The 19,751-nt window shown below is 44.5% G+C and overlaps 1 protein-coding gene, 1 long non-coding RNA gene and 1 pseudogene across 5 annotated transcripts; 2 read left to right on the top strand and 1 right to left on the bottom strand.

Moving 5' to 3' along the window:
- The first annotated feature begins 7,150 nt into the window (after positions 1–7,150).
- On the top strand, positions 7,151–10,481 carry LOC118397104 (elongation factor G, mitochondrial-like; annotated as a pseudogene).
- A 117-nt stretch (positions 10,482–10,598) lies between these two features.
- On the bottom strand, positions 10,599–18,577 carry LOC118397102 (latexin-like). 4 transcript variants are annotated; one of them, XM_035791576.2, is made up of 8 exons: positions 18,475–18,577; positions 16,776–16,943; positions 12,606–12,764; positions 12,099–12,161; positions 11,727–11,901; positions 11,506–11,642; positions 11,177–11,239; positions 10,599–11,077 (listed from the first exon to the last, which is right to left on the bottom strand). In XM_035791576.2, the coding sequence occupies exons 2-8, from the start codon at positions 16,935–16,937 to the stop codon at positions 10,958–10,960; spliced, it is 879 nt and encodes a 292-aa protein (XP_035647469.2). In that variant the 5' UTR covers positions 16,938–16,943; positions 18,475–18,577; the 3' UTR covers positions 10,599–10,957. The 4 variants fall into 4 exon arrangements, with proteins under 4 accessions (XP_035647469.2, XP_035647468.2, XP_035647467.2 ...); XM_035791575.2 differs by lacking the exon at positions 18,475–18,577 and adding an exon at positions 17,660–18,023 and having other exon boundaries at positions 16,776–16,983; XM_035791574.2 differs by lacking the exon at positions 18,475–18,577 and adding an exon at positions 17,660–18,023.
- LOC127908599 (uncharacterized) lies at positions 12,882–16,764 on the top strand. Its single transcript, XR_008067672.1, has 3 exons — positions 12,882–13,503; positions 13,842–14,273; positions 15,195–16,764. It is a non-coding gene; the product is annotated as an uncharacterized LOC127908599 (long non-coding RNA).
- Positions 18,578–19,751: the final 1,174 nt, after the last annotated feature.

Here is a 19,751-nt window from a genome sequence, read left to right as displayed (position 1 = left end):
TGGTTGACGTCAACACTCCTCATCAAATATTTTTTCCAATCTAAAGAGAGGAATAGGCGGGATCTTGACAGTCTACCGTTCCGCTCTGTGGGCAACGGATCCCATTGTTAGGGCGGTGGCACAAGCATCTCGTCATTATATCTACACTGAACAAAAATATGAACGCAACATGCAACAATGTCAAAGATTTTACTGAGTTCTAGTTCATATAAGGAAATCAGTCAATTGAAATAAATGTATTAGGGCCTTATCAATGGATTTCACGAGTGGGAATACAGATATGAATCTGTTGGTCACAAAGTAAGGGCGTGGATCAGAAAACCAGTTAGTATCTGATGTGACCATCATTTGCCTCATGTGTGACACACTTCCTTTACATAGAGTTGATCAGGCTGTTGATTGTGGCATGTGGAATGTTGTCCCACTACTCTTCAATGGCTGTGTGAAGTTGCTGGATATTGGCAGAAACTGGAACGAGCTGTCGTACACGTCCATCCAGAGCATCCCAAACATGCTCAACGGGTGACATGTCTGGAGAGTATACAGGCCATGGAAGAACTGGGACATTTTCAGCTTCCAGGATTTGCGACATGGGGCTGTGAATTATTATGAGGAAACATGAGGTGATGTCGGCGGATGAAGGGCACGACAACGGGCCTCAGGATCTCGTTACATTATCTATGTGCATTCAAATTGGCATAAATAAAATGCAATTGTGTTCATTGTCCGTAGTTTATGCCTGCCCGTACCATAACCCCACCGCCACCATGGGGCACTTGTTCACAACGTTGACTTCACATCTCACATCTCCCTCACTAGCTTCGCCACCATGGACTATTTATTTCCTTAACTTATCTCATTTGCCCTCACTGTATAGACATTTTGTTTTCTTTTGTTCTACTGTAAGATTGACTGTATGTTTTGTTTATTCCATGGGTAACTCTGTGTTGGTGTATGTGTCGAATTGCCACGCTTTATCTTGGCCAGGTCGCAGTTGCAAATGAGAACTTGTTCTCAACTAGCCTAGCTGGTTAATTAAAGGTGAAATAAAATAAATAAATAAATGAAAACACTCGACCACACGACGCCATACACGCTGTCTGCCATCTGCCCGGTGCTGTTGAAACTGGGATTCATCTGTGAAGAGCGCACTTCTCCAGCGTACCAGTGGCCATCGAAGGTGAGTATTTTCCCACTGAAGTGGGTTATGATACCAAACAGCAGTCAGGTCAAGACCCTGGTGAGAACTACGAGCTCACAGATGAGATTCCCTGAGACGGTTTCTGACAGTTGGTGTAGAAATTCTTTGGTTGTGCAAATTCACAGTTTCATCAGCTGTCCGGGCGAATCTGCAGTTAGTTTTACAACTAATATCATGCGATTCTACTCATTTTGCCATTGGGCAGAGTGAAACGTGCCGTTTTACAGCTACTTTCCTGCAATTCTACACATTTTGCAATAGGGTGGCGCCGTTTTCAATATGATAACTGGTGATCAATGGGCCCCACCTCAGTGGGTAAATCGACCATACTTACTACGAGTTTTGATAGCTGGCTGCTAGGCAAACTTACCAATCTAAAAATATTTAGACGACTTGGGCAAATGAAGTGACTGCTGATGCATAACCAAATGTTTTAAATTGCAACTTGTGTATTCTGTTACTCTAACTCTCAACAGTAAGTTGAGACCCCGACTGAGTCCCCCCCCCCAAATAAAAATAAGTGTTTATTTTTTATTGGGCCACAGGCAGCCAGATGTCCCTCCCTGCCCTACAGAATAGAGAGAATCTAGACATTGGATTGGGTTTAGCTCAGTTTCTAGTTTGTGACTGACATTACGACTCACCAGTGTTGCAATCACCAAGAAAAATGAACAGAACAGAAAAAGGCAGGACTAATGATATTTAGTCTTTCACCACACATTGTAATCGGGAAATGTAATATGACTAAAGTTCATATATATTTGAAATTGATTAACACAATGTTTAGGACGTTTTGAGTTTCTGTAATGTACCATTTCCAGTGTTCTGTTTGTGACACTCAAGGTGTGGATTGATGGTCGCTAGACTTGATGCTAAAATGTTATGGATTATTCTCATATCTGTTGATAGTGATTGACACCAGACTGGAGGTACAAGGACACACTCATTTTCCACAGTTGATGACATTTTGTGAACACTGTGATTCTATGGCAGATGACAAAGTCACTGCCTTTTTTGATGACTTCCTACAAGCCTCTCAGGCTGGTGTTTGAGAAATGGATCAACTGTGTGTTGCAATGTGACCTGCTGACCTGGGTTCCACAATAGACAAGAGGCTTGAGTTTTTCCACATGTGGATTTGAATAGTCCCTATGCATGATCTATGCATCATGTCAATGCAATAAACTGACTCATAATCATGCAGTCTGACTATAATATCCAGACAGAACGAGAGCAGCATGACAGTAGAAACTCCTTCCTGTCAAGTCAGGAAGGAGTGCTTATTAGATGGAGTGAAATTAGATGGGAAGATAATGGAAAGATTGCATATGTTTTTATATTAGTTTATTTAGTAAATCTTATCTTAACTCTATTTTCTTAAAACTGCATTGTTGGTTAAGGGCTTGTAAGTAAGTGTTTCACAGTAAGGTCTACCTACACCTGTTGTATTTGGCGCATGTGACAAATACAGTTAGATTTGATTTGATAAGGATGATGACGACAACACTGTGCCACGTTGACACACCCCTTACGGATAGGGATGTTAGGTCACATACAATGTCCTTTTAGGGAAACTGGTCAATCCATATAGCTGCGCATGGAGGAAATTGCAGAGATGACTGATGGTAAGATACATTTAGCAACCAAGCAGACACCACACAATAACCTAGTATGGTCATACGAAAAGATTAACGATGAACACATTAACAAGTTAGCCTAATGTAACAGGTTGAAGGTTGCAGCCGCTGCGCCACCTTGTTCAACAAGGTGAGGTCCTCGGAGAAATACTAAATACTACTAAACATGAACAAAACACAGGTTCTTCGCGTCAGGGGTGGAGCATGGAAATGATATGACATATTGCAATAGAATGCGTTTTTTGTTCTGTTCTGTAGCAGCAAGCTTATTTTTGATTTTCTGTAGTAGCAAGAATGCTCTCAATATCCCCATTACTAATCAACAAGCAATAATCGCAGCGCTCTACGCTACCGCTTGAGCAACAACTTTTGCAATAGTTAGATTCAATATCAGATTTCAACAACAATTAGAAAAGTGCATAGTTGAGGAAGGCGTTCTCAGGACGACGGAGAGCGGATCTGGAGGGATATGGGGACTCGAGGCGCAAGAGCACTTACAACGGATTTGGATTAGGCCACACTTGTCCCCACTCTTGTCCTCCAAGAGCACACAAACCTGTAGCTGGTAGACAGGTCAGCTGAACTCTTCTTTATTTACATTTGAATTGGCGGATCGCAACCAACTGAAAGGTGCATATACCACCACCTACTGAACTGGGGTGTGAGGCTGGTCACAAGCCCCCCTATTCATCTATTTTGCTTATCTAGCCCTGTGTTTCTGCCACAGGAGGTTGGTGGCACCTTAATTGGGGAGGATGGGCTCGTGGTAATGGCTGGAGCGGAGTAGGTGGAATGGTATCAAATACAGAAAACACATGGTGTCCATGTGTTGGATGCCATTCCATTCGATCCGTTCCAGCCATTATTATGAGCCGTCCTGCCCTTAGCGACCGCCACTGGTTTCCGCCTAATGTTCTGGAGTGTGAATTCACTACACTTTGTGACACAAAAAGGAAAAAGTATGGTAAAAAGTGAAGAAAAATGGCCCTACCAACTAACCCTACACCCATTAAAACCTCATCACTATTCCACTATTTGGGCCTATCGGATCCTTCACCAGGCCAGCAGCCTGGGAGGACGGGACACTATCGTTCAACACACCTTGTAACTCTTCTTCAGTAAAATCTCCTACACCCAAGTCTTCTCTGCAGCTGCCACCACAATATCTATTTTCTGCCATTTATGTTCCATTTCTGCGGTACAGTTGATAACCATGGCTATGAACGCTAAGAAACCAATCTTACTGAAGAACATGTTATTCCTATCACTCTCTACTGGTCTTAGCCAACACACAGGGAGCCTCATAGGATCCCTCACCCTGCACCCATCTCCTTTAACTACTTCCTTCACTGCCTCAGCATATGACACCTTCTGTAATAGTCTGATAATGGCCACATCAACCTGCTTTTCTCTCACCAAACACTTCTGATGTCCAGCACCATTGGTTAACACACACAACTTATTCAATTGATACTACACATTTCTTTTGTCTCATGCCCTCTTGCACACTTGTCACATCTAGAAATCTCCCTCTTACACACTGCTACAACAGGACCATAGGCGTGGCACCTAAAACACCATAATGGGTTCAGCACAAAAAGCTCTCATGGGATAACTGACACATCCTAACTTGACCTTGTCGGGTAGACTGCATCAAAACTCAGCAGGACAGACAGTCTTCTCTGTTTTACCACGCTCTCCACCAGGTCTGCATCACACCAAACGGCGGGCATTACAGACATCGTGAATCTTACATTTCAGTTGATTCTCCTTAACACTTAATGCCACCCTAGTTATCCCTCCTTTCAACTGCGCCCTGCTCCGAAGAGCAAAGCAAGTCACAGTTTTTGTCCCGAGGCATGTGATGTGGAGTACCCGCTCCCTCTGGAGTGAATAAATGCAAAGAATCACCGCGAGTCCACTTCGAGTTACTTTCACCGAGGCAACAGTCCCCAACCTCTTCATCACCCAACCTGATACCACATACGGATCAGCCGCTAGGCAAGGATCCATTCTTTCCAAAAATCTCACTCCGACTGTGCCAGAATCATCTTTATCATCATTGGGATGAGGCTCGAACTCTGTGGTCTTCACCGCACCTGCCACCTGCTGGTAATTCATCCTCGCTCTCGCAGGGGTACACTTTTGAGCTACCGAGTATGTTTTTTTTTTGTACTAGACACCAATCTTCCCCACCACACCGCTTCTCTCTACCCTGAGATATTTTCCTTCTTCCTCTCTTTCCAATAATGTCCATATCTCCATGCTCTTTAAACTCCTTCACCTGCTGTAGTAGCAAACTGTTCAAATGTTTCTTGTATGTTGAATTTGCCGCCATGTCGCATAGATTCAAAACGCTTTAACTACCGGGCATTTATACAAAAAAATACCGCCCCACACTCACAGGCAGCACCTGGAACTGATTGAAATTAAGTGACGCATGTCACACTAAGATATACACACTATGATGATCACAATGAATGTTATAAGATACATATAGGCTACAGATATTGTAACACATGAAGTCCATGGTCAAATAGTATACTGATGATTAGAGAGCCAAAGTTTAGATTTGATGTGATCACCCCTGATTTCAATAAGAGATCAAATGGGCTATAAAGCACCACAGAAAACAACTACTTCTCCAAAGAGTATCAGATTTGTCTCCATAAACTAAAATGAAAAATTACCATCAGTCAGGTGTCTGCCAATAACCTGTTGTTTATCCTTTTTTGTTAGGCTGGGAACAAGAGTCTTAGTGAGATACCTATCTGTATCTGGGTGTGGAGGGGATGTGAATGCAGCTTATCGGTTTGATGTGTGTGTTCAACTGATAGAGGAAGAGCATGTCTATATACTTGCTCACTAAGCATGAAGTGTTTTAAGTTGCTTTTCTTGTTCTTGTTCTTCCTCTATGGTATTATGGTGGTCCGCAAACATACGTTAGAGGTGCATGCCGTCACTGTACAGGGTAGTGTACAAGATTTTAGACGACACTAATATTGATTCCAAATAATTAACAAAAGACAAAGAAACAAAATCAATGTACTTCTTTAGTCAGGTTAAAATGTCAACTCTGATCCACACAGGCTACGGGACCTGAGAAGGAAGAGAATTTTCAGACAGTATTCCTTGCAATGTACTGGAGACCCAATAGCTATTCAGCAGCAGACACAATTATGGCCAGTTTCGTGGACTTCTTGTTCAGTTGGGCGGTACAATTAAATCACATGCGCAATAAACGCCACAAAAATCCACCTTCTTTACGATCAGCATATCAGCTTCCCTCAACTGTTTGAACGACATCCTGAATCTCCAAAGGCTGCAGGGTGTTCAGTGCCATATCTTCAGCTCCACTCGCTCCTTCAACTATTTAACGTGCCTCCATATAGGAGACCTGTTGTACGGCTCTGACCCTTGCCACTTTAAACTCCTTTACCCTAACCGGGCACTCCGGGGAATTGGGAATGTGATTTCCAGCACAATTGCAACACCGTACTGCCAAGTAGTGCACATTAAATTCTCTGGCAACAGCTCTGGTGGACATTCCTGCAGTCAGCATACTTTAGACATCTGTGGCATTGTGTTGTGTGACAAAAACAGGTGCACCTGAGTAATGAGCATGCTGTTTAATCAGCTTCTTGACATGCCACACCTGTCACGTGCACGGATGATCATGGCAAGGGGGAAATGCTCACTAACAGGGATGAAAACACATTTGTGCACACAATCTGTGAGAAATAAGCATTTTGCGCGTATGGAGAATTTATTTTATTTCAGCTCAGGAAACATGGGACCAACACTTTACATGTTGCTTTTATATTTTTGTTCAGTGTACAGTACCAGTCAAAGGTTTGGAAACACCTACTCATTCAAGGGTTTTTCTTTAATTTGTACTATTTTCTTCATTGTAGAATAATAGTGAAGAAATCAAAACTATGAAATAACACAGATGGAATCATGTAGAAACCAAATAATTGGTAAACAAATCTAAATATATTTTCTATTTCAAATTCTTCAAAAGTAGCCACCCTTTGCCTTGATGACAAGCGTTGCACAATCTTGGCATTCTCTCAACCAGCTTCATGAGGTAGTCACCTGGAATGCATTTCAATTAACAGGTGTGCCTTGATAAAAGCTCATTTGTGGAATTTCTTTCCTTCTTAATGCATTTGAGCCAATCAGTTGTGCTGTGACAAGGTAGGGATGGTATACAGAAGATGGCCCTATTTGGTAAAAGGCCACGCCCGTATTTTGGCAAGAACAGCTCAAATAAGCAAAGAGAAACAACAGTCCATAATTACTTTAAAGACATGAAGGTGAGTCAACCCGGAACATTTCAAGAACTTTGAAAGTTTATTCAAGTGCAGTCGCAAAAACCATCAAGCGCTATGATGAAACTGGCTCTCATGAGGACTCCCACAGGAAAAGAAGACCCAGAGTTAACTCTGCTGCAGAGGATAAGTTCATTAGAGTTACCAGCCTCAGAAATTGCTGCCCAAATAAATGCTTCAGAGTTCAAGTAACAGACACATCTCAACATCAACTGTTCAGAGGAGACTGCGTGAGTCAGGCCTCCATGGTCGATTTGCTGCAAAGAAACCACTACTGAAGGACACCAATAAGAAGAAGAGACTTGCTTAGACTGGTGGAAATCTGTCCCTTGGTCTGATGTGTCCAAATTCGAGATTTTTAGTTCCAACTGCTGTGTCTTTGTGAGATACAGAGTCGGTGAACGGATTACCTCCGCATGCGTGGTTCCCACCTTGAAGCATGGAGGAGGAGGTGTGATGGTGCATTGCTGGTGACACTGATTTATTTAGAATTCAAAGCACACTTAACCAGCATGGCTACCACAGCATTTTGCAGCGATACGCCATCCCATCTGGTTTTCGCTTAGTGGGACTATCATTTGTTTTTCAACAGGACAATGTCCCAACACACCTCCAGGCTGTGTGAGGGATATTTGACCAAGTAGGAGAGTAATTGAGTGCTGCATCAGATGACCTGGCCTCCAGGTGTAAGTGGTGTTTAACCGGTTCTGTCCATCAACAAAATGCGACTTCTGAAAGCAGGACTAACCACAGGTCAAATACATTTAAGGAAACGGGGAACACTAACATTCAAAAAGGTAAGAAAAGATACCCCAAGATGTTAATAGGACAGATGAGAAGTGATGGAAATGGAGAGAAACTTATCTGAATGCAGTCTCTTTAATTTGATAGGTGTTGATTAACAGTTGTCGGTCAAGCTCTGGCATCGTTCCCAATGAAAGAATCCGCAACATCGGAATCTCGGCGCACATCGTCTCGGGGAAGACCACACTCACCGAGCGCGTCCTTTTCTACACGGGCAGGATAGCAGAGATCCACGAGGTGAGTTAATCATGATCTGGCTCTGATTTATTGAAGTAGCTAGTTGAAGTGTGTGTGTGTGTGTTTTTTTAGAGGGAGGCAGACAGACAAACTATTATGTTTGGTCCTCTAACTCTACAGGTCAAGGGAAAAGATGGAGTCAGAGCCACCATGGACTCGGTGGAGCTGGAGAGGCATCACCATCTTGACAGATATACCATAAGTCACAGTAACAGATCAATGCCAGTGTACCCAACAGCTGTTAGGATGTATTTTTGCTTTTAACTTTAACCCCAGTTTACTGCTCTGTCCTGTCCAGTCCACGTGGACTTCACCATTGAGGTGGAGCGAGCCCTGCGTGTTTTGGACGGGGCGATCCTGGTCCTATGTGCGGTTGGAGGGGTCCAGTGGCAGACCCTGACCGTTAACAGACAGATGGCCCCTCCTCACCTTCATCAACAAGCTGGACCGCATGGGAGCCAACCCCAGCCGCGCCCTGCAGGCCACGAGGTCAGCAGATATACAGATACTGTGGAGTAGACAAGACGAGTCTGGTTTTCCATTAGCTCTGTGTTACGACTCCTCTGTTCCCGCTTTCAGGACCAAGCTGAACCATAATGCGGCCTTTGTGAACATCCCCATCGGTCTGGGGGGGGGTGGACGCGAAGGACATCAGACTTCCTAGAGGAGCGTAGCATGTACTTCAAGGGCCCATTCGGGTAAGAGAATGGAGAATATGATCGTGGCAGGCATTTAGAGAAGACTTACATTACTATCTCATATCTGAAATATTTACATCGCTGGAAACCCTCTTACTGGAAAAAAAATAATAATTAATTAATTCCGTCCTCTGTGCTTCCTGCAAACAGAATATCCGGTTGGATGAGATCCCGGCGGAGTTCCGTGTGGAGGCTGCAGACAGGAGCTGGTGGAGTGTGTGGCTAATGCTGACGTGACCCTGGAAGAGATGTTTCTGGAAGAGAGGATCCCCACTGTGCCAGAACTTAAGGTGTGTGTGTGACTGTTCATTATGTTTTGGGATATCGCAACAAATTATGTCATTTGATTTTACGCCTCAGTCATCTTTCCTGCTATGACCTGCGAACACTGCCCCCCAGGGCCCTGACCTCTCCCGTCTCTCCTCCCACAGGCAGCCATACGCAGGGCCACAGTGCATTACCTCTTCAGCCCCGTGCTGGTGGGAACTGCCCTGAGGAACAAGGGGGTTCAGCATCTATTGAACACAGTGCTGGATTATAATATAATAATAATAAATATATAATAATAATATATGCCATTTAGCAGACGCTTTTATCCAAAGCGACTTACAGTCATGTGTGCATACATTCTACGTATGGGTGGTCCCGGGGATCGAACCCACTACCCTGGCGTTACAAGCGCCATGCTCTACCAACTGAGCTACAGAAGGACCACATTATCTGCCCAACCCCACATAGGTCAACAACTACAACCTTCAACAACGAGTATGACCTCTGTGCCTAGACAGTGAACACTATTCAATATGACACAGCCGTCTTTGAATTAATTGATATGCCATTTGGGATCAACTGTGCCAGCGGAGACACCTTCACCTCCCGGACCAGCGCCAACCTCTCCATGGTACATCCCTATGGCCATTGTCCAAACTAGATAAACAACCAGTCAGCACTCACTAACATGTATTTAAACATGCAATCTGTTGTGCACTGCCGGTGTGTGCATAATGTTATGACTTTGAGCTTCATTCAACACGTTTCTCCCACAGGAGTCCATCCACATACCAGAGGCTGTCATCTCCATGTCTATGAAGCCGTCCAACAAGGCCCTCTCACATTCAATGTAGTATGAGGAGTCAAAAAGACCACACCAAGGCTCGATACTATTTCAGTAGAGTATATGAGCTTGTATGACCTCATCCTCCCTTTTCCTGTGGATCAGAATGACATGGATAAGTTCTCTAAAGGCATCAACCGCTTCACCAGAGAAGACACCACGTTCAGGGTCCGCTTTGACACAGAAAGCAAGCAATCCCATCTCTGGTATGGGAGAGCTGCACCTGGAGATCTACTCACAATTACTAGTCCAGTGCTCCGCTCTCCGGTGATCTGAAGATCCTTCAGGCCACAGCATTTGCGTTTTGGCTTCATCTTATTTGTATTTTTTCTTAAGTTGTCCTGAAGGATAATAGAATGCATTACGACTTCCAAACATCTCGAACCTTCAATGGCATTTCGGTGCGGTAAATCAAGCTAACCTTACTTTCTCTCACTGTATAACTGGCCCTGTGCGATGGGAAAGCCCAAGGTAGCCTTCAGGGAGAGCGTGACCAGTGCGGTCACGGTAAGTACCACGCGTAAGACACACGGCAAACAAATGTCCAAATGAGCCACTCTCAGAAGCATTACATTGTGTACAGCGACGGCTTTATTGACGAAGTGAAGCGAGCCAATGGAGTATATGAACAACAAGTTGAAACACATTGTTATAGCTTACCAAGAGTCTTACAAGCTGACCAGTAAAAGCAGTGCATTCGACATATAGCTGCAGTAAGGCCATTGACGTGTGCCCTCTCACCTCCTCTGAAGCAGTAGTGGCGGTGAAGGTAAACATAATTACTGAAGCCAAGACAAGTGTGAAGTGTAAAGCTCAGCTTTTCAAAGCAGGTAGAAGGTGGCTTTTACCCTTCGAGTCCTAAGAAAGAGATGTGCTGTACTCTTCCCTGCAGTACTTCAGTAAGGCTCTGGAGCGTTTTCCCCCCGTGTATCTCAGTTGGTGGTGTTTGGAGGAGCCTCGCAGTGGTGGCACTTTGGCTGCAGCTCAGTCTGCAGGACTTGAACTCCCTGTTCTGGGGACCAGGTGACTAGCAGCTTCCAGTGGATGATCTCCTGCGCGTAAAACCACACACATACAACGAATGCACCTTTTGTATTAACAAACATGACGTCGGAGTTCTGTTAAGACCGATGGCAGAACGTTTTAGTTACCTGGGAAATCATTTCGTGTAGCAGGACATGGTAGTTGAATCTCAGCTGGTCCTTCTCAGTCTCCTGTTGAGGGACAGACAGAACCAGGGAACCAAATGTGTGAGAAGGACGGATGGAAAGGAATGGGTGGGGAGTTAAGTGTCCATTTGGAATTTGGGCAGATATCTCCATGGTTACACGGAGGTTCTTCTCAAGACTACATCAGACACATGTCTGATCGTACCACGCCCGGATAGGTGTTTAACGTATCAGCTAACCATATATGATCTAGCAATCTGATGCCCGACTGCACAGTAACGTACGGTCGAACCGACCTCTTGGCTGCTCACCAGCTGTGTGAAGTTGGCCACCTGGGCCATGTTGTAAAGCGTGCTCTCATTGGACTCCCTCAGCATGATGAAACTGGAGGCCACGCCCCCCAGTTGCCAGAAGGGCTTCATGCTGGGCTCCATGTGACCGTAGCTGTCTGTCAAAGAAACCACAAACGTCACAGTCAGAAGAGAGATGGAGGAGGGGGGTCAGTTGTGTGTGTTTGTGGCTCTATATCTACCTGGTATATTGTTTCCTGACACTAGGTTATTGCTGGCTCTGTGTTGCTGGTAGAAGGCCTCTTCCTGAGCCATGGTGTTGCTTTGATGCAGTCCCTCACAGGAGGCCTGGACCTGGGGAGCACTCTGCCCCTCTCCCCCTGGAAAGAAGAGCTCCGCAGAGCACTGCCCCGAAACCTTTTATAGGGAGAGGAAAGGGTGAGGTAATTGAGGAGAAAGTGAGAATATGAAAGGAGAGTTGGGAAAAGGAATTTACCTAACACATGTGTTTATCACCATGGCAGTGTAGACAAGGTTACTTAACACACCGTGTATTTATTCACACGGCTGTTCTGTGCAATAGTGCGTCACTGAGAATGTGAATCGGATCTTACGTTACTGATCATCTCCTGCATGGTAAGCTCCAGTTGATACTTCCTCCCCATCTCTGCCACATCCTGACAGCCGGGGAGAGAGAGAGACCACTTAAGACAAAATGTAAGCAAACAGAACTATGTTCCATAAAGCCGTCGCCCCCTCAAGTGGGGCGGCAGGTAGCCTAGTGGTTAGAGCGTTGGACTAATAACCGAAAGGTTAGAAGATCGAACGGACAAGGTAAAAAAATCTGTCATCTTGCCCCTGAACAAGGCAGTTAACCCACTGTTCCTAGGCCGTCATTGAAAATAAGAACATGTTCTTAACTAACTTGCCTAGTTACAAAATGTAAAATAAAAAATTAATAAAAATCCCCCCACTGTATGTGGTTTTGAGAATTGACTTTTTATGCGCACAGACCTCCCGTATCCATCCCCTTCCAAGGATCCTTCCTTGCCTTGCAATATTAACTGCCCCTTGCCCAACGCACTCCCCAAGGTATGCTGATCCTCCACCTCCACTCCTACCTCCACGCTGTGTACTGTGCTGAGAAAGATCCACCTGTAGGGTGAGCCGTAGCGGGTGTTCAGGTAGTGTTGGACCACCGTGGCTGCCCGGCGGGCAGGGTAGTGACTCGGGTTCAGCACGCCAGTCGTCATCACTTCCTCCACCACCTCGCTTTCCCCCTAATCCGCACCGGAGAGAAGGGGAATGAGAGCAAAGAGGGTGGGTGAGGACAGGTAGGGAGAGTCAGTCTGCCACGATGGGACTTTGACCTCTGTGTGTGCTGGTGCAGGGAGTCGAGTCCTGCCCTAGTTCTAGATATGAAGAAAGAGGGAGGATACAGAGAACTATAGTGAGTAAGGGGAGGGTCGAAGTGTCAGAGAGGAAGAAAGTGTGCCTGAAAAGGCTGTCACTCCCTGCCCGTTGAGGCTGTTGCGGTTAGACAGCTGGAGAAACAGCCACATGCAGGGGGAGAACTTCCTGCTTCCTCCCAAGCCAATAATTCAGTTAGTACCGCCCTGTAAAAGAGACAGGCCACACATTTCCCTTCTCCTCACTAACATAAAAGCATGGCAAATGACCATACAGCTACTTTGTTTGTCTATGTTAATGTGAGTTGATCGTTTTGGCAACTATGGCAGTTCTTTACCTACCAATGCTTTAATGAAAATCCTCTAAATTGGTTACCTATTTTGGCTATGTGCTTGTCTCTGCAGGTTTGACTTCACCCATAAGAAGCAGTCTGGTGGTTCTGGGCAGTACGGTAAAGTGATAGGAGTTCTTGAACCTCTGGACCAAGAAAACTACACAAAAGTAGAGTTTGAAGACCAGTCTGTTGGAACCAACATCCCCAAACAGTTTGTGCCGGCTGTTGAGAAGGTGTGCATGCCTGGCTGTAGTCTGAATCACATAGGCCCTTCAGTAAGTGTAATTACGATTGTAAAAATCCTGTATCTTATTCAGGTTGAAATTCTAGTAGACCTCTAATCTCATACCGCAAGAGTGGGTAAACTTTTTGACTTGAGGGCCACATCGGGATTGAAAAATTCAAGAGGGCCACAGATTTGTATTTTGACCGATTTAGTTTGTCAAAAATCAATTTGTGGGCTACAGAGAGGGCATTCATTTGAATATATAGGTCCATTATAATTTCTATTTTCTTTACTCAAACCTCACGTGGGCCAGATTTAATGGGCCCGCGGGTCGTAGTTTGCCCACCACTGTCACTCTTTCTCCATCACATCCCTTCTCTCCTGCAGTGATTCAGAAAGGCCCTCTTGACTGGTCACAAGATCTCAGGCGTCAAGGTCCTATTGGAAGACGGAGCGCATCACATGGTGGACTCGAATGAGATCTCCATCCGTGCAGGGGGGGGGGGCACTCTTAAACAAGGTGGGTGTCAACTAACCAGAATACACCCCCATTGTTCTCGCATATTTTTCCCTCTATACCTTTTCTGTGCTTCTCAGCTTTTTGACAAACCAACTGAATGTCTCCTCTCTCCTTCCATCCATGTCCCCCTCTTGGTAGCCATGGAGAAGGCCAACGTTGCCGTGCTGGAGCCAATCATGTCAGTAGAAATTGTGGCGCCCGATGAGTTCCAAGGGACAGTCATCGCCGGGGTCAACCGTCGCCATGGGGTTATCAGTGGGCAGGATGGGGCGGAGGGCTACTTTACGCTGTGTGCTAATGTGAGTGCAGCTCTGTCCTACTCATACTTCCTATGCCCTTTTCTTTCTGCTAAGACAGGATAGGTTAAACGTCTGTCTAGTCACTGTGTATTTGATGGTCAATCGCCATTTCCTCTCCCCAGATTCCACTGAATGACGTTTGGTTACGCCACAGACCTCCAGTCCTGTAAGGCGCTGGCTCCTCTAGTCGGATGTCAAGACGTCAATTAGTCATAAAAATGGCCAATATATCAAGCCATGCACTTTCAGTGATATTGAATTGAGTTTGTATTTGCTCATTTTTTCTGTTAATTTATTTGGACTAAAGTTATTGCTCAGTCTATGATCCTTTCTGGAGAACTGATGTGGGGGGGGTTAAGGTTAGGTTAGGTTAGGTTAAGAACTTTTGTGAAAGAAATGGCAAATAAAAATCTAACCGGATGGACATCAGAAATAGATGGGAGAGGTTGAGGAAGGACAGGAGTAAAAACAAACTAAATAGAACTATTGTAAAATAGACTGTCCATAAAATGTATATAGTATGTATAAGCTGGAAGTAGAAGCCTAAGAGTTGTTGTTTACTCCAATTAGGATAGGGGTGGTAGGGTTAGAAAGTAATGAAGGAAAAAACGAAATTAAGATATGTATGTATTTGTATGTACTGTACCAGTCAAAAGTTGACACCTACTCATTCAAGGGTTTTATTTTTACTATATTGTGGAATAATAGTGAAGACATCAAAACTATGAAATAGCACATGTGGAATCATGTAGTAACCAAAAAAAGTGTTCATTTTATATTTGGTGCTTTGCTGGTGACACTGTCTGTGATTTATTTAGAATTCAAGGCACACTTAACCAGCATGGCTACCACAGCATTCTGCAGCGATACTCCATCCCATCTGGTTTGCGCTTAGTGGGACTATCATTTGTTTTTCAACAGGACAATGGCCCAACACACCTCCAGGCAATTTAAGGGCTATTTGACCAAGGAGAGTGATGGTGTGCCGCATCAGATGACCTGGCCTCCACAATCACCCGACCTCAACCCAATTGAGATGGTTTGGGATGAGTTGGACCACAGAGTAAACGAAAAGCAGCCTTCAAGTGCTCAGCATATGTGGGAACTCCTTCAAGACTGGTGGAGAAGCATTCCAGGTGAAGCTGGTTGAGAGAATGCTTAGTGTGTGCAAAGCTGTCAAAGCAAAGGGTGGCTACTTTAAAGAATCTGATACTTTACACTTTTTTTATTACTACATGATTCCATGTGTTATTTCATAGTTTTGTCTTCACTATTATTCTACAATGTAGAAAATAGTAAAACATAAAGAAAAACCATTGAATGAGTAGGTGTGTCCATACTTTTGACTGGTATGTATGTGTGTATGTATAAAGAAAATGGGGAATTTGAAATGATGCAGACAATTACATAGATTGTAGCTTTCATCAATCTGCAGTATTAAAGCTTGTCTACCCCCTTAAAAAATAACATTACAGTACTGCAATGGAATGCTTGACAGATGCACACAAACCTACACAGTGCTCAATCAACTGTAAACATACTCTGCCTCGCCAAGGGCTCCTGAGTGGCGCAGCGGTCTAAGGCGTCACTACAGACCCTGGTTCGATTCCAGGCTGTATCACAACCCAGCCACGATTGGGAGTCCAATAGGGTGGCGCACAATTGGCCCAGCGTCATCCGGTTTAGGGTTTGGCCATCATCGTAAATAAGAATTTGTTCTTAACTTGCCTAGTTAAATAAACGTGATATTAAAATAAGGTGGGTTTATTATATCCTATGTGCATCCAAAATGCTACAAATGATCAGAGATGACCAAGTGAATTCCCTTGATTCACCCCCTTGTTCCCCCCCACACTGTCCTAAAGTATTTATTATGACTATTTCCATTCAGCCTTTGCTCTCCAGCAAACAGCCTTGTCCCACAGCCTAGCAGTTTTTATTAAGTTTGGACTTCAACTTGGGCATGTATATTAACTGGTTTTGTACTATGTACAGCATATGTTGTAATGATGATTAAATAAGATTGACCTAATACTACCATTTCACCAGGGTGTCATTGTTCCTTCATTCTGGCTGTTCCACTGGATGCGGTCCTTCTGTAGCTCAGTTGGTAGAGCATGGCGCATGTAACGCCAGGGTAGTGGGTTCGATTCCCGGGACCACCCATACGTAGAATGTATGCACACATGACTGTAAGTCGCTTTGGATAAAAGCGTCTGCTAAATGGCATATATTATTATATTATGTCATAAGGTGAATGCACCAATTTGTAAGTCGCTCTGGATAAGAGCGTCTGCTAAATGACTTAAATGTAAATGTAAATTTACTTAGCAGATGGTTATGTGGTTGATGTGTTCATTTTAGGTTGCCTGAATTTGATCTAATCTGGATTCGACTGGAAAACACAACTCGGGTTGTGAAATACTATCCAATGTGCATCGAGTCTATGCTGATGTGCTTCCTCTCGGAATAGAGGATTCTAGGGATTTGTAGCTCACTCACCTCTGTAGTGGTCTGTATGTCCTCTCCCAGAGGAACACTGTTTGGGTGTTGATCGAACCCCACTGTTGGTCCTGACCCAGTTCTGACCGTCACGGTCGGGTTCCCGTGGACCACGGTCAGAACAACCAGAAGGATAAGCAGCGTCCAGCCCATACTCCACATTAAGATCTGAGAACAGAAAACTAATGCCAAAGAGGATTGCGGAGTCCTAAGGAAGGCAAGCGGAGTGTAAATAGGCATCCAATTCAGGGTTACGTAAGAGAGGGTGGGAGTGAGAGGAAACTGACACTGTCCAGCGCCGCTGCCTGTTCTGTTTTCTTGGCATTTATCTAAACAAACTGCTCTTCTGGTCTCATCTAGCCCTACCCATGTAACACTGAGTAGAGCAGTCCCCCAGAAAAGTGATTTATTTAAAAGGGAGTGCAGTCAAACGTGATATTTCACACTATTAGGTCTCAATAACAATATGAAATTGTGAAAATGATAATGCCCTTTTAATGCGAAAGAATGTTCGCACGCATAGAAAAAGTGTGATTTATCAAACAATTGTACGAGCGTCATAAGCACGCCAGTAGGAGATAACCATTGATAAATACAAATTCTTCTCAGCCTCAGTGCTCATGCACGACCTTGGCTGTTTGTATTTCATATATACACACACAACGCCATACCATGGCATACAAAGCCGCAAACAAAAAAAGCTACGAAAAAAGACAGAGATGCAAGTGTCAGAGATTGAGTACAAACAACATGTTTTATTTGGCTCGCTCTGTTGTGGCTTGACCAGTAAAGAAGTTCATATATCTACATAGAGAGGACCATTAGGACAACTTAAGTTGCTTTAGCAATGGCAAATGTACTTTAAATGATTAGGCAACACTCACCAATAAGCCACCTGTTCTGCAGAATGAACGAGTTCCGCGTTCCACCTGGCCTTTTCTGTTCACATAATTTATTTCGTTTTGGGATGGTGATATTATGGCAATATGGATACCTTGTATTGCCCCATTCGTATTTGGGAACCCCGCTTGACTTCAACCTGTTGTGCGATGGTGTTTGCGTCACTGTTTTGCTGATGACTGCATCTAAAACATTGGCTCATCCAGGGCTGTGAGATGCCGATTAGCAAACTCGCTTTGAAAAACACCCGAGGGTGGGTAGCATTTGGATATTCACCAGAATAACATTGGTGTTAAGATGTGTGTGAATAGCTCACGTCAGCGGGTTAGATAAACTGCAAACGTAATAATTTAGTCAGGGGTTACAGGTCATGAGATACTAAATCAGTCACTCATAATGCACCTGTTTATCCGAGATAGGTGCCCCACTAGCGCCATCTCTGGGTTGATATTATGCCCATTATCTGAACATCTTCCTTTTCATATAGAATTCTCAAGCACCTCATATCATTTTAATACCACATTGAAAATACCTATTTACATCAACACCCTTTTCCTTTCTCCCCCCCCCCCCACCTACTCAATACCTTACTCAACAACTTGGATGCAGTCTCTCACAGTGCCATCCGTTTTGTCACCAAAGCCACATATACTACCCACCACTGCGACCTGTACACTCTCGTTGGCTGGCCCTCTCTTCATACTCGTCGCCAAACCCACTGGCTCCAGGTCATCCATAAGACCCTGCTAGGTAAAGTCCCCCCTTATCTCAGCTCGCTGGTCACCATAGCAGTACCCACCTGTAGCACGCGCTCCAGCAGGTATATCTCTCTGGTCACCCCCAAAACCAATTCTTCCTTTGGCCGACCTCTCCTTCCAGTTCTCTGCTGCCAATGACTGGAACGAACTACAAAAATCTCTGAAACTGGAAACACTTATCCCCCTCACTAGCTTTAAGCACCAGCTGTCAGAGCAGCTCACAGATTACTGCACCTGTACATAGCCAATCTATAATTTAGCCCAAACAACTACCTCTTTCCCTACTGTATTTATATATTTATTTTGCTCCTTTGCACCCCATTATTTCTATCTCTACTTTGCACATTCTTCCACTGCAAATCTACCATTCCAGTGTTTTACTTGCTATATTGTATTTACTTCGCCACCATGGCTTTCACATTGTATATAGACTTGTTTTTCTACTGTATTATTGACTGTATGTTTGTTTTACTCCATGGGTAACTCTGTGTTGTTATATGTGTCGACCTGCTATGTTTTATCTTGGCCAGGTCGCAATTGTAAATGAGAACTTGTTCTCAACTTGCCTACCTGGTTAAATAAAGGTGAAATAAATAAATATAAAAAAATCTCTGAAGGGTCTTATGTTAGCCCTTGTCCTAGTGTGGCGCACTGGTACGTTGGGCACCTCTTGGATCCTCAGGGCTTCTCCTGGCACCTCTGGGAGCCTCGGGGCCTCTCCTTCCTCTTCCACATCCTCCTGAAATTGTGGAGGCACGGTCGGCAGAGATAACTGACCTGGCGGGGCCTTCCCCGTCTCCTCGTGTGTCCTGCCCACACCATCCAGAGGATATTCTTCCCATGGTTCCTTCGATCCTTTCGGCCTTTTATTTGCACTTCACATGACCTTGCGCTGATGTGCCAAGAATCCATGTGACATACTTGGCTTGAGGTGCCAGAAGCACTCTGACAGCTTGGCCTTGATAAATTACAGGCAGATTTTTTTGCATTATCGTCATGGTAATGTTTTGACTTGTCCTGACATGCAAGTTTGTGTGCCTGAACATCCTTAATGACCTTTGGTGCGAGGAGCTTGGCAGTTTTTGGCAACAGAGACATTCAGCGCTGTACAGGACTGCTGCCGAAGCCCTCTGTGGGAGTATTTATACACGGCAAAATGGCTTGCCACACATCTGTGCCTTCCGGCATAGCCTTTGTGATGAGAGTCTTTGCTGTTTCACTGCTGACTCCGCCTAACCATTACTCTGACTGTGGTAGGGTGACGAGGTCACATGGTGGAACTCCCGGGCATTTGCAAAAAAAAAGCAATGTTTTGACT

Source organism: Oncorhynchus keta, chromosome 18 (assembly GCF_023373465.1).
Source record: "Oncorhynchus keta strain PuntledgeMale-10-30-2019 chromosome 18, Oket_V2, whole genome shotgun sequence".
NCBI lineage: Eukaryota > Metazoa > Chordata > Actinopteri > Salmoniformes > Salmonidae > Oncorhynchus > Oncorhynchus keta.
This window is presented reverse-complemented; position numbering and strand designations above follow the sequence as displayed.